This window comes from Peromyscus californicus, unplaced genomic scaffold, assembly GCF_007827085.1.
Source record: "Peromyscus californicus insignis strain IS unplaced genomic scaffold, ASM782708v3 Scaffold_21__1_contigs__length_65335640, whole genome shotgun sequence".
NCBI lineage: Eukaryota > Metazoa > Chordata > Mammalia > Rodentia > Cricetidae > Peromyscus > Peromyscus californicus.
Genome location: NW_026294514.1, coordinates 41,682,295 through 41,695,000, shown reverse-complemented (window position 1 = coordinate 41,695,000; position 12,706 = coordinate 41,682,295). Strand labels below are relative to the sequence as shown.

At 46.1% G+C, this 12,706-nt stretch overlaps 1 protein-coding gene across 1 annotated transcript in view; it reads left to right on the top strand.

The window, feature by feature from the left end:
- The window catches only part of Lama1 (laminin subunit alpha 1), a 138,474-nt gene that overhangs the window by 114,555 nt on the left and 11,213 nt on the right, over nucleotides 1-12,706 (top strand). The window contains exons 46-55 of the mRNA XM_052750175.1: nucleotides 1,075-1,208; nucleotides 2,070-2,220; nucleotides 3,053-3,177; nucleotides 6,091-6,241; nucleotides 7,583-7,727; nucleotides 8,583-8,724; nucleotides 8,828-8,942; nucleotides 9,115-9,285; nucleotides 11,328-11,479; nucleotides 12,150-12,335. Of these exons, the coding sequence (XP_052606135.1) occupies nucleotides 1,075-1,208; nucleotides 2,070-2,220; nucleotides 3,053-3,177; nucleotides 6,091-6,241; nucleotides 7,583-7,727; nucleotides 8,583-8,724; nucleotides 8,828-8,942; nucleotides 9,115-9,285; nucleotides 11,328-11,479; nucleotides 12,150-12,335 (1,472 nt within the window). The remainder of the gene's footprint in view (nucleotides 1-1,074; nucleotides 1,209-2,069; nucleotides 2,221-3,052; nucleotides 3,178-6,090; nucleotides 6,242-7,582; nucleotides 7,728-8,582; nucleotides 8,725-8,827; nucleotides 8,943-9,114; nucleotides 9,286-11,327; nucleotides 11,480-12,149; nucleotides 12,336-12,706) is intronic.

Sequence of the window (12,706 nt, the reverse complement as noted above, 5' to 3'; positions counted from 1 at the left end):
GAAACCATCAATGTGACGGTCCTGAAGTCACTGAATTCTCCTACTAGGGGTAACCTTTGCTACAATTGTAACATTGGGTTTCAAATAAATGCCAAAGTAACTGCCTAGGGTTTGGGCAGATGGGTTGGTGGGTAAACCGTTTGCCTGAGAATCTGAGCTCAGTTCCCAGGACCCACTCAAACAAAGCCTGGGTGTTGAGGTATGCATCTGTGTTTCCAGAGCTGGACAGGTAGAGGTAGGCAGATCCCTAAGGCTCCCTGGCCAGCTGGCCTAGTCTACTTAGCTAAGTACCAGGTGACTGAGTATCAGGTCAGTGAGGGGCCCTGTTTCAAAGGTAGACAGCACCTATGAATGTACATGAGGTTGTCTTCTGTCCTTGTGAACATGCCATTGCTAATATGCATACATGTGAACTTATACACACATATGAACACGGGCACACATGCCACAAAAAAGAAAGTGACATACCTTATCAGTGCCCCCATCTGCCACCTTATTGGTACACCTTGGGTACATCATGCCTCTGTCGACTTGGGGTTATTCTCAGATTGCCAGGCATCACCCAGGTCCTTCCTGCCAAGGAGTTGCCCATGGTCCCTAGATGACACGTTTCCTAGAGAAGACCACTGCTCCTTTGGCTGTATTCAGGAGGGATCCAAGCCCTTGGGACTTGGGAATATCAGGAAGGAGATATTAAGAAGCATGTTTATTATCACAGATGTCTTCTGAGGAGACAAGAATAGAAGCTCGCTTGCTTTTGTGACCCTTGCCTTAGTGTGCATGCCCACACACCCATTGGTGCCTTCTGAAACAGAAAGAAGCGAGTGCCGCCTTGCCCAATCCTCCTGTGGCTTGGTGGCAACCCCACTGAATGTTCTGGGGAGCTTCCTGAGAGACATAGTGGATGGTCAGTCTGCAGAAGCACTCATATTGGGTCTGTCCTCTGCCTCGGGAATCTCCATGCTCCAGTCCCAGGGATGCGATTATTTACAGACAGAAAAGCACTGAAGTGTTGTACTGGCTGTGTAAATAGCAGTATGCAACTCATCCCCCACTCATCCCCCCCTCCCCCAGTCTGATTTTCTCGCAGTGGAGATGCGACGGGGGAAAGTGGCCTTCCTCTGGGACCTGGGCTCCGGGTCCACAAGGCTGGAATTCCCAGATGTCTCCATCAATGACAACAGATGGCACAGCATCTACATAACCAGGTAGGGAAGAGCGTCCTCCAGCATCTTTTTTCTTTCATTTGCGCCTTCTAACACGTTTGTAATGTATGTGATAAACAGGCTTTGAGTCCCAGTTGGATTATAAACAGCCAATGATGGATTAATTGTAACTATAGTATCTGCACCATAAGTGTGCAGTACCTTCAAAAGCCAGATGAGAGCATTGGATCCACAGGACCTGTACTTAGAGACGGTGATGAGCCACCGTGGGGGTGCTAGGAATGGAACCCAGGTCCTCTGCAAGAGTAGCCGCCAGTGCTCTTAACCACAGAGCCGTCGTCTCTCCAAGTCCCCGGATTTTTAAAAATATTTTTAGGAAGTCCAAGTCCAGGGAGACCCGCCTTGTAAAATGGCTCCTTCCACCGAAGAGGATTTAGTGAAAAGCTACAGAGGAGGGGAAGATGGGGGATGAAAACGGGAGACGTGTTCTCTTAAAATTCAGATAGAAAGCCAAATCCTTCTTTTTTAAAGCCCCCACCCCAGAAACAACTTCCTTTAAGCAGTCTTCCCTAGGACTTTCCTTTTACCTTTCTGTAATATCGTGGGGTTTTTGTTGTTGATGGAGTTGTTGGAAATATTGGCATTCTGTTAAAAACCGGTATCGTAGTGAAAGGAGTGATTTTTATTCAGACGTAGTTTAACTCAGTAATGATTTCAAATAGGGAAAGGGTGGGATGAAACGTCTCTTTCCCGGGAACTCCTTAACATGACTAGGGGAGTAAAACAGAGTTTGAATGGGCAAAGGTGGGTGTAAGGAGAGCTGGTGGGGGGGTGAAAGACATGCTGACACATGTGAGCACGTGAAATGTTTCAAGTTCCCCTCGCAACTCTTTCTGACCTAAGGTTTGGAAACATGGGGTCACTGAGTGTCAAGGAAATAAGTTCGGCTGAGAATCCACCAGTCAAAACAAGCAAGTCTCCGGGGTTGGCGAATGTTCTGGACATAAACAATTCAACACTAATGTTTGTTGGAGGCCTTGGAGGTCAGATCAAGGTAATATTCTCTGAGTGTCTGAGCAGGAGCCACTGGCTCGTCAGCTTGCTTGTGGTCAAGTATGTCCTCCACAAGCCAAAAGTGTCTGCTTTTCTTCGTTTCCATTTTGGCAGAGTCTGCAGAGCTGTGCTGGATTTGCCAGGGTAAAAGGTCATTTTTAATCGTGAAGATGAATACAAGAGAAATCAATGGTGCCGTTTGCCACTTAGAGATCTTTCCAGTGCTGAAATAGGAAATTCAATGAATTTATAGTAATTTCTGTGAAGTCCCTTATCTCTCTTTTGATTTTAGTGGTAATTATGCTAATTGGTGTTTGGCAAGGGTGCATTGTATTTGTTTAATGACATTGGTTAGTTGGACTGGGTTCAGTGTTCTGAGGTTGAAAGAAAGGTTTGCATCCCAGCTGGACTAGACTACTGACCCCCTGTCTGCTCTGATGCTCACCTCTAACAGGCTTTCCCCAGAACCCCTAGCAACTGAGTTGATCTTTAGGAAACCATCTAGAGCTGGGTCTGGTCATGCTCACACACCTGTAATCCCAGCATTCTCGAGGCTGAAGCAAAGGAACTTGAGAGTATGAGGCCAGCCTGGGCTACATATATAACAAGACTCTTTCTCAGCTCCCCCTTCCCCTCAGAAAACCAAACAGTACAAACTGTTCCTGCTTGGCAGTAAATCCAGCTGTTGCAAATGGGACATTCATCACGTGTCCTCTTGGAATTTAACTGTGGGCATTTGAGTCCCCCCCCCCCCCCCCCCCCCCCCGTGGTTTGAGGGAATGTATGCTTCCAACTGGTTATGCATCATGTCTTTGCTCTTATCTTTACATCAGAAATCTCCCGCTGTGAAGGTTACTCATTTTAAGGGCTGCATGGGAGAGGCCTTCTTGAACGGCAAATCGATCGGCCTGTGGAATTATGTCGAAAGAGAGGGGAAATGCAATGGCTGCTTTGGAAGGTAATCCATCCCCACGTCCGACTGTTCCGTTAGCTCTATGCTCTACAGCCCCTTGAGAGGTCATGCACTGTGCTCCTGCCTTGTGTGACTTGCTACTGTTAGGTCATTAGTGTCCTTCAGGTCAATGAGTATATTGGGTTTATAGTGGCAACTAAACCGGTTAATTCTTTAATCTGTCTTTTCATATGTTGTTGATACTCTCACGTAGTACCAGCATCTTTCTGATGATCACCCATCTCTTCCATTCTTGAAGGGTATTGTGAGCCTCTGAGTCAAGCAGTTCTCACTAAAGAAATGTGGAAAATGTACTAATTAGCAAGTAGAGTTTGTGTATTGAGAGTAGCTGTCACGTGCTCATGGACAGAGGGCCAGGACATCTGGGATTCCTGTAGGCCTCAGTACTAACTGGGGGGAGGTACTATTACCCAGGTCCCTCTGTGAGCAGATCCCCCTCACCCAGGCCCCTGACTGAGCCTGCAGGTGCCAGTGCCCTTTCAAGTACTAGAGCCACTGATGAAGCATGTGGTGTCCCAGCCTGCATCTGTCTTGGGTGTTCTTCCTAGTCAGGAGCCCAGACAATCTCCTTGCAGCCCAGGGTAGTAAACCTAGGCCAACTGTGGAACACATGGGTCTCATGGGTCTAAAACATAAGCCCACAGAGGCTCCAGCAGAAGTTTCTGGGAACTAGCCCAAAAACCTTCCATAGCCCCCAGGAGACTCTTTCAGTCTTTATTCCTTTGGAATACATCCCTTCTTGTGGCTGCCCTGACTGAGCAGGCTGTGAGGAGGGAGAGAAACCAGAAACAAAGACCATTCAGGTGCTTGGGTAAGAGAACTCCTGGGCTCTGGGTGGGAAGGGGTCACACACAAGGACAGGACAGCTTTGTGAAGTTTGTTTGAACCCTGGTTTTACTGTTTTCTTGGACTGTATCTTTAGATGACGTCACCTGTGTCTCTTAGGCTTGAACAAGCTAACTGGAAACACCCCTACCATCAAGGAGCACGTTTGCTGTGTGCCGGGCACTAGTCCTAAGAACTTAAGGCACATGTCAAGTTGTGTGCATCTTTCCAGAACACTCTGCTGGTTTCCTTTAGAGACGAAAGCAGCAGAGGAGAGAGAGAGAGATTAGGGAACGTTTTCATGTTCACACAACTAGTAACTTGGGAAATTGGGGTTTGAACCCCAGTTGCCTGGCTCTAGAGACTGTGTCCTCAATCAGACCAGATGGTAGGAAGCAGAGATCAGGGTCGAAGAAAACAGCTGAGTCAAGTGCTGGCCATAAGAGCATGAGGACCTGAGTTTGAATTCCCAGAACCCACGTGATGCTGTACATAATGTCGCACGTGTGTAATTCTATAACTCCTGCTGGGATATAGGAGGCAGAGACAGAATTCCTGGAAGTTCCCAGGCCAGCTAATCTGGAGTATGTAGGAGAGAGAGAGAAAGAGGGAGAGGGAGAGGGAGAGAGATCATAGATAGAGATCCTGCCTCAAGTGGGTTGGAAGGTGAGAATCCACATGCAAGGTTGTTCTCTGACATCCACACATATGCTTTGGTCCCCTCCCCTCCATCCTCCTCCTCTCCCCTTCTCTCCCCTCCCCTCCCCTCCCCTCTCCTCATTAACCTGATTGCTTGACTGTTGGGTTACCCCCCTGCTTGGATGTGTGAAGCTAAATTTAGCTATTAGTCTTGCACGGAGGAAATTTAAAATTCATATCCCAAACTACTCTCATTTTAGCTTTCCCTCAAGCCCTGTGGTATTCCAGGAAAGCTTTTGGAGTGTCTTTGTGATTAATTACAGTTAAAGTTTAGGTTGATTGAATTGTGAGTCCAGTCAGCCTTTGATATATAAGGGGGGAAAAAAAGAAAACCAGGAATACACTGGTCTTAAAAAATATTTCTGTGCATGTATAATTCATTAAAAGCTGTACACCTGCCTCAAAATATGCAAGCTTTAAACTCATACTAAGCATTCTTGAAGGTGTCAATGACATTGCTCATAATATGGTCCTTTTGATACCTATTTACTGTTTGATATATTAGTTAAAACTAGGAGAAGCCAGGTATGGTGGCAAACATTTCATCCCAGCACTCGGGAGGCAGGGACAGATCTCTGTGGGTTCAAGGCCAGCCTGGTCTACATAATGAGTCCCAGGACAGCCAGAGCTCTACAGAGAGCGTCTAAAGAAAATAAAAAACAATAGAGTAGAAAATGCTAACGTAAAAATATCCTGAAGGCACCGGAAGTGAGAAAGGATGGCTACATCAAAGGAAATTAGAGGAAACAAACACGTGCATTGGATAAGCAGAAATATGTGTAGTTGTTATAGTCTAGTGAACAGATTTCAGTTTCCTGCCACGATGGCCACTTGCATTAACTCTCTTTACCTTATAAAGCAGCTGGGCTCTGCTCTGCATGGGTTTGCCTGCATGGTAAGTGCCTTGTCAGTCACAGGTCGGGTGTCTCTTATCTGACTGACATGCTTGGGACTGAGAGTGCTTGGAATTTTAGATTTGTATTTTAGGACTTTGGGATAATTGCATATGCATAATGAAGTATCCTGGAGGTAGGATCTGAATCCAGACACAGAGTCTATGCGACGTACACAACATGCGCATAGCCCGAGGTGGTTCTGTATATTTTAAACCCTCTCTCTGTCTCTGTCTCTGTCTCTGTCTCTCTCTGGCGCACACTTTTCCTCTCATGTCATCGTGTCTGTCAGTGCTCAGATTGTTCAGACTGTAGAGGACTTCAGTTTTCAGAAGTTCAAGTTAGGGGCGCAACTTGTCTTACATTTAACGCCTCCAATGAGTGATGGAGATAAAATTCTACCCTGGCTTAGGATGAAGGAATTCCTTTGTCTCCCCACCCTCCCAAGAGTGAATGGTATTTCATGGCTTCTCCTCCGCAGCTCCCAGAATGAAGACTCTTCCTTCCATTTTGATGGAAGTGGGTATGCGGTTGTGGAGAAGACACTCCGGACCACCGTGACTCAGATAGTAATCCTCTTCAGTACCTTCTCCCCCCATGGGCTGCTTTTCTACCTGGCTTCAAATGGCACTGTAAGTGAAGCGCTTGGCCCTCTGTGTTTGTCCAGTCCCCATTGCCTTGAGATCACCTGTTTCCTGTGTGACTTTTCCTGGGGAGATGTGGACAAATGTCCATTCACTTCAGACCAGAGCAATGCTTGGTCTGGGGAGAATGATGAGTTTATGAGGTTCACTAAGAGGAATATGAGTGAGGAGTTAGGAACAGGAGAGTCCCCAAGACAGCTGCAGGACTCAGACGTCTCCCCCCAGCGTGCATGATGGGCTCCCAAACACTGGGTACACGAGACCCCTTGCAATCAGTTCTGCTTTCTTTCCTAAGTATCCCACCCCCTCCTACATCCCTGGGGAGCTGGGGGTTCCATACAGGGAGGAGGACAGCACAGACGGGAGGGAGTGGTTGGCTGCAGTCTCAGGTGAGGGGACACACATTCCCTGAGGAGATGTCAACAACCCGACCTTGTCAAGGTCTCATTTGGGGAGGAGCACGGTGGCAGCCGTACTATGGCTTGAGGACAGAGTTCCGCAATGGTGTCTCCTGAGGATTTGGAAAGGTATCTCATGGAAATTTACCTTAGCCATTTTCCACAAGCACACACTACTGTAATCTACACATATGTGCTGCACAGGTTCCCACTTAAAATCACTTACCAGTTAACACAAATTCACGAAGAACTACGAGGAACACGTGAGAGTGCTGAGGGGAAGCGTGCCTCCACTTAGCACAGGTATTAGTCAGACATTTGCTATTAAGTCCTCGTTCAAACCGTGTCTTGTTCCTTGTGTGACCATCATGGCCTTGTTTTTTTTTAAATTATTCTTACTATTATTTTGTGTGTAGTTTCTCTGTCTATGCACCATATGTATGAGGCCAAATGAAGGCACTGGATCCCCTGGGACTGGAGTTACAGATGGTTGTGAGCTAACAGGTGGATGCTGGGAATCGAACACAGGTCCTCTGCAAGAGCAGGCAGTGTCCTTAACCGCTCAGCCATCTGTCCATCCACCACAGTATCCTCATTTGAGTCTCATCTGCGGGAATGGTCCCCTTTTTCATCTTGTATGCTGGTCATTTTCAGAAGCAGCCCACTTGTCAATTTAAATAAGAAACACGCAGAGAGTCCAGTTCTCCTACTAAAATATGGATCTGGGTAACAATGGAGAGCAGTTCACTTAATTCTCAGTATTGTTCTACAAAGCCATTGGGGGCATTTTTACTTTCATGTAATGGACCAACTATGGGGCTAGGCTCAATTTCCCCAATTTGACTTTAAAAGGTTCCTTCTACCCCTGACTTGGGTGGGAAGAGCCTAGAGGTAAAGATGTATCTGCAGAGAACTGTTCTTTCCTTCACAGAAGGACTTTCTGTCCATCGAGCTGGTCCGTGGCAGGGTTAAGGTGATGGTGGATTTGGGGTCAGGACCCCTCACTCTTATGACAGACAGACGGTATAACAACGGAACCTGGTACAAAATCGCCTTCCAGAGAAACCGGAAGCAAGGTAAGTGAACAGGGTAGATGTCTGTGATGTTGGCTGCCCCTCTAAGAACAAAGAGCACTCCAAAATCAGTGGCCATTGTGCTCCGTTAGCTTCCTGGCTCCATCCTAATGATATCAGAGTACATCATCCTTACCATTCACCACTTGGCTGGAAAAGAAGAGTACATTCTTGAGTGATATTCTGACTGAAAGCTACCTCTGTCTATGAAACAAGAAGCAATGGGGTTTGCTTCTTACTGGAAGAACAGTATTATTCTGTATGTCTGTGATTTCAGTATTTCTCCTTCAATGCCAAACTGGAAACAAGAATCAAATCCCGTTTTCTTCCACATACCTACTGTTACCATTCAGCTGTGTGTGTTCTGTATCTGCCGACAATTGTCTTTGAATGGTAAAGAATAATGCTGGTCAAAATAGCAGAATTTAAAAGAACCTGTGTTGTTCTTATCTAAGTTGTTCTATTACCAATAAAGACTCAGAAGTCAGATATTGGGGTGAAAACCTAATAGATCAAAGATGCAGAAGAGGAGCAACCAGATGAGCTTCCCTTTTTGACTGGAGACCTGGCAAGCGTGTCTCTCTCCACACATCCCAGACCAAAAAGCCATGAATCTTTAAGTCCCTCCCTACTCTTTCTGGTGCTTGTCTAGCCGTGTCCCTGGGTCCTCCAAACTCTCTATGGCTAATTCTTGTCAACTAGTCACTGGCTTTGCCCCCTGATCCAAGGTTAATTTTATTAACACAGTCTCGGAGTTTCACAGTGTGATCAGATATCCACCACAAACATGCCTTCATAAAGGACTGTGTTAAGGGAAGTTTCCATTCACATTAACTGATCCTTTCTGCCTCCTATTAGGACTGCTGGCTGTCTTTGATGCCTACGACACCACTGACAAGGAGACCAAGCAGGGAGAAACCCCAGGAGCCTCTTCTGACCTCAATCGGCTGGAAAAAGACCTGATTTACGTGGGGGGCTTACCTCACTCTATAGCTGTGAGGTACGGGGTGAAACTGGGGACCCCCTCACTGTGGAGCTGTCATGTGGGATTGTCAAGCCTCTCTTTCCAAGCACGTGACTGTTTCTTATGTCCTTACCTCCAGGAAAGGGGTCAGCAGCAGGAACTACGTGGGCTGTATCAAGAACCTGGAGATATCCAGGTCCACCTTTGATCTGCTGAGAAATTCCTATGGAGTGAGAAAAGGCTGTGCGCTGGAGGTGGGAAGCAAGTGTTGTCGCAGGGGTCTGAATGATGGCTTTCCCTCAGTGCCCAGTGATTTATCTATGTACTAAAGATGCAAGCTCTCAACCAGCGGGTGGGTGGGAGGCAAGGGAGGCCACCAGTCCCGCAACAGCTGGCCAGCCTCACTGTTCTCCCCTCCGTCACCAGCCCATCCAGAGTGTGAGTTTCCTGAGAGGTGGCTACGTGGAGGTGCCACCCAAGTCTCTGTCACCAGAATCGTCCCTTCTAGCCACATTCGCCACCAAGAACAGCAGTGGCATCATCCTGGCCGCACTGGGCAAGGACACGGAGAAGGCTGGTTGGTCTCAGGCACACGTGGTGAGTAGCTGAGACCCACGGAAGGGGATGCTTTCCAGGAAGGCATCTGCCTCTGAAGCAATGATTTCCTGAGTTTCATGATCAATATCCCACTTCTAGAGGTGGATGAAAGGCTGCTGCCCTCCGACCAAGGCATCTCCTGATGGCAGAGCCTGGGGTTTCTCTCTGTGTGCCTTGTGGAAGCTTAGGGGATTTGTTGTTGTTATAAACATGAAGGCAGCCGGGTGGTGGTGGCGCATGCCTTTAATCCCAGCACTCGGGAGGCGAGACAGATCTCTGTGAGTTCGAGGCCAGCCTGGGCTACAGAGTGAGTTCCAGGAAAGGCGCAAAGCTACACAGAGAAACCCTGTCTCAAAAAACCAAAAAAAATTAAATAAATGAATGAATGAATGAATGAATGAATGAATGAATAAATGAATAAATAAATAAATAAATAAATAAATAAATAAATAAATAAATAAATAAAATAAACATGAAGGGAGGAGATAGATGTGCCCTGTGATGGGCACAGTGGTCCAGCAACAGAAGAAAGCAGAGAGGAAGACTTTTTCCAGAGTTTGACTCCCTACAAGAGGGTGTCATGTAATCACATAAAGAAATGTTGGAGGAAACAAGTGTGTGGGCTTGTGAAGGAGAGCCTGCGCATGAGCAGTTTACAGAAATGTGTGGTCTGCTGCTGCAGACATGGCTGTGTAACTATGACCGTGCATCCAACAAGGCAGTACTGCTTCCTAAACTTTGTGGGGCAAAAAAGTAGTTTCTGAGAACCTGATTACGCTGCCCAAGGTCACACAGAAGGCCGGAATACCAGTCTGTGGACCCCGGATATGGCATGGGTCACTTAACCAAGGGTGACTGGGACTGGAATTGGTTTTGTGGGCTTCATTAATCTATTTTTAAGTTGAGGTGGAATTCATATAAAATTAACGACTTTAAAGTGAGCTGTGCATTCAGTAGCACTCAGTGTAATGTAACATTTAGTGTAATGTAGTCACCTCCTTTATCTAGCTGCAAATGTTTCATCACCCAAATTAATGGCCTGTGCCCCCAAGGAGCAGCTCTCCACCCTCCCCTTCCCATTCCTGGCTGCCATCAGCCTGTTCTGTCTCTGTGGATGGGTTACGTATTAGATAGTTTGTGCTGTTGAGTCTAATACAATATTGTCTTTTATGGTTGTTACTCAGCAGGTTTTCAGGGTTCATCCACATTTGACTATGTATTTGATTTGCTCGATTTCTTTTTATTTCCCTGTCTGTACATACACAGTTCATCATTAGTTCACTGAGGGCCCTGGCTATTTCTTCTCTGGGGCACTCAGAAACAATTCTGCTATGGTTTGGGCCCTTGGCTTCCTTCCTCCTGGGCCTAGACCTTCAAGTGGGCTGGCTTTCTGGTGCGAGAGTGGTTCTGTATTTTACCCTTTGAGGCACTCCCAAACTCTTTCCCTCCACCGGTCATGAGAGGGTCGCACACAAGTCCGAGTTTTCTCACTGAACCAGTGGAAAGGAATAGCGCATCTGCTGTTAGCATTGGGAAACACACTTCCGCTCTGGGGCTGGCTTTATAAATCGTTGTGCTTTTTGTCAATGTTGTGAGGAAGTTTTAAGAACTTGAAATGTCCTCAGACCCTTCTAGCTCTTAATGCCACTTTTAGAAAAGCTAGAAGCAACCCACAGGCCAAAGGAAAATCAAATTAAGTGGTCGCGTGTATGGACATAGGAAATCAGAAGTTTCTTAAAATTTCCTCAGTGAAAAAATAAATTAGTCTACTTGGTACTCCATCATGTAGCAGTAAATAGCAAGTATGGGAGCCTCTGCAGAAATTGAGATGTGTGACAGGGTCAGTGACAGCATGATGCAGAGTATAAATTACAGGGACATAAATTAGAAAGCAGTACACCAAATCCAAAATAGTGTGGCAGGTGGTGGCGGTCATACGCACTAGCTTACCTTGTGTTAACATGCCTCGTTATCTGTAGAAGGTGAAAATGTTGCAAATCCTTTGGTAATGTATTTTGTTTTGGAAAATGCATCCTCTCTAGCCCTTCTTTTCCATCATGCTGATTGAAGGCCGCATCGAAGTGCATGTCAATCCCGGGGATGGGACCAGTCTGAGGAAGGCCCTACTGCACGCCCCCACTGGCTCCTACAGTGACGGACAAGAACATTCCATCTCCCTGCTTAGGAACCGGAGGTATCTTAGCTCTCAGATCTTTGTGTGAGGAGACTGAGATGAGCTTGAGAAAGCGTTCTTAGTAGGAACCTTGTCGGATACTTAATGTGATTCAGTGATGGGGATGGTTCACACGATGTCATTAGCAACCACAGTTCTTACTGTTTCCACATAATTCTAGGACTTGGCTAGAATTCTGCCATAGAGTCCGCCTTCTTCTACTTTGTAGTACTGTGTTTATGAAATTTTCCTAACTGAGCCTCTTAACTTTGTACTTTACTGAAGCCCAATATAAACTGTTTACAAACTGGATCAAGTTAATGGCGAATAGTAGGCTGGTTTTGGTGGGAAGTATTGTGCCTACAGTAAAAGCTATCATATCAGCATCCCGTGTATTACCCTCTTCAACTGGAGACCTTGTGCTTGAGGCACGCTGGATGTTTTCACAACAGGGAAAGAGCTGTTTGAATACACACGTTTACCTCTAATCATCGATCAAATCCAGTGACATATTCATAGATTTTATTCTTTTATGTTGAGCCATAGGTTTCATTTGTGGTCTTCACATACAATGTCATGCCAACATTTATCTCTATGGAAAGCTATTATTTCGAGAGTTTGCTAGAATTACACGTGAAAATGGAGCTATTCATTGTACTTAAGAAGTTTGTTTTCTCTTTTGATCTGGTAGAGTTCTCACCATACAGCTGGATGAGGGCAGTCCCGTAGAAATGAAGTTGGGTCCCTTAGCAGAAGGAAGGACAATCGAGATAACCAACTTGTACGTAGGGGGCCTTCCCGCGGACAAGAGGACACCAATGCTCAGGATGAGGACTTCATTCCACGGCTGTATCAAAAACCTGATCTTCGACACTGAGTGAGTGTAACTGGCCCTCATCATGTTTCTTGTAATTTCTCATCTGCCTTCTGAGTTTGCTATTAGAGACAGCCTGAGTTCTGCAAGTTCTTCTGTAGCAAGTGAATTTCTTGATCTATGATGACAGTCTTTTCCAATGAAAGAGTGAACATGGTAGACTCATCTGGCCATGAAATTTTACTAAGAAAAAAATATCATCATTGGCCTCCTGTGTGTGCATGGTATAGAGCACTGAACTGGGCCTTAACACATGCTAGGCAGTTACTCTACCACTAAGCTACATGCCATCCCCAAGTGTACTTTTGCAAGAACCCAGCTGGATTACTAACAGCTACATTTTATTAATGGCTTTCTGAAAAAACAGTTGTTAT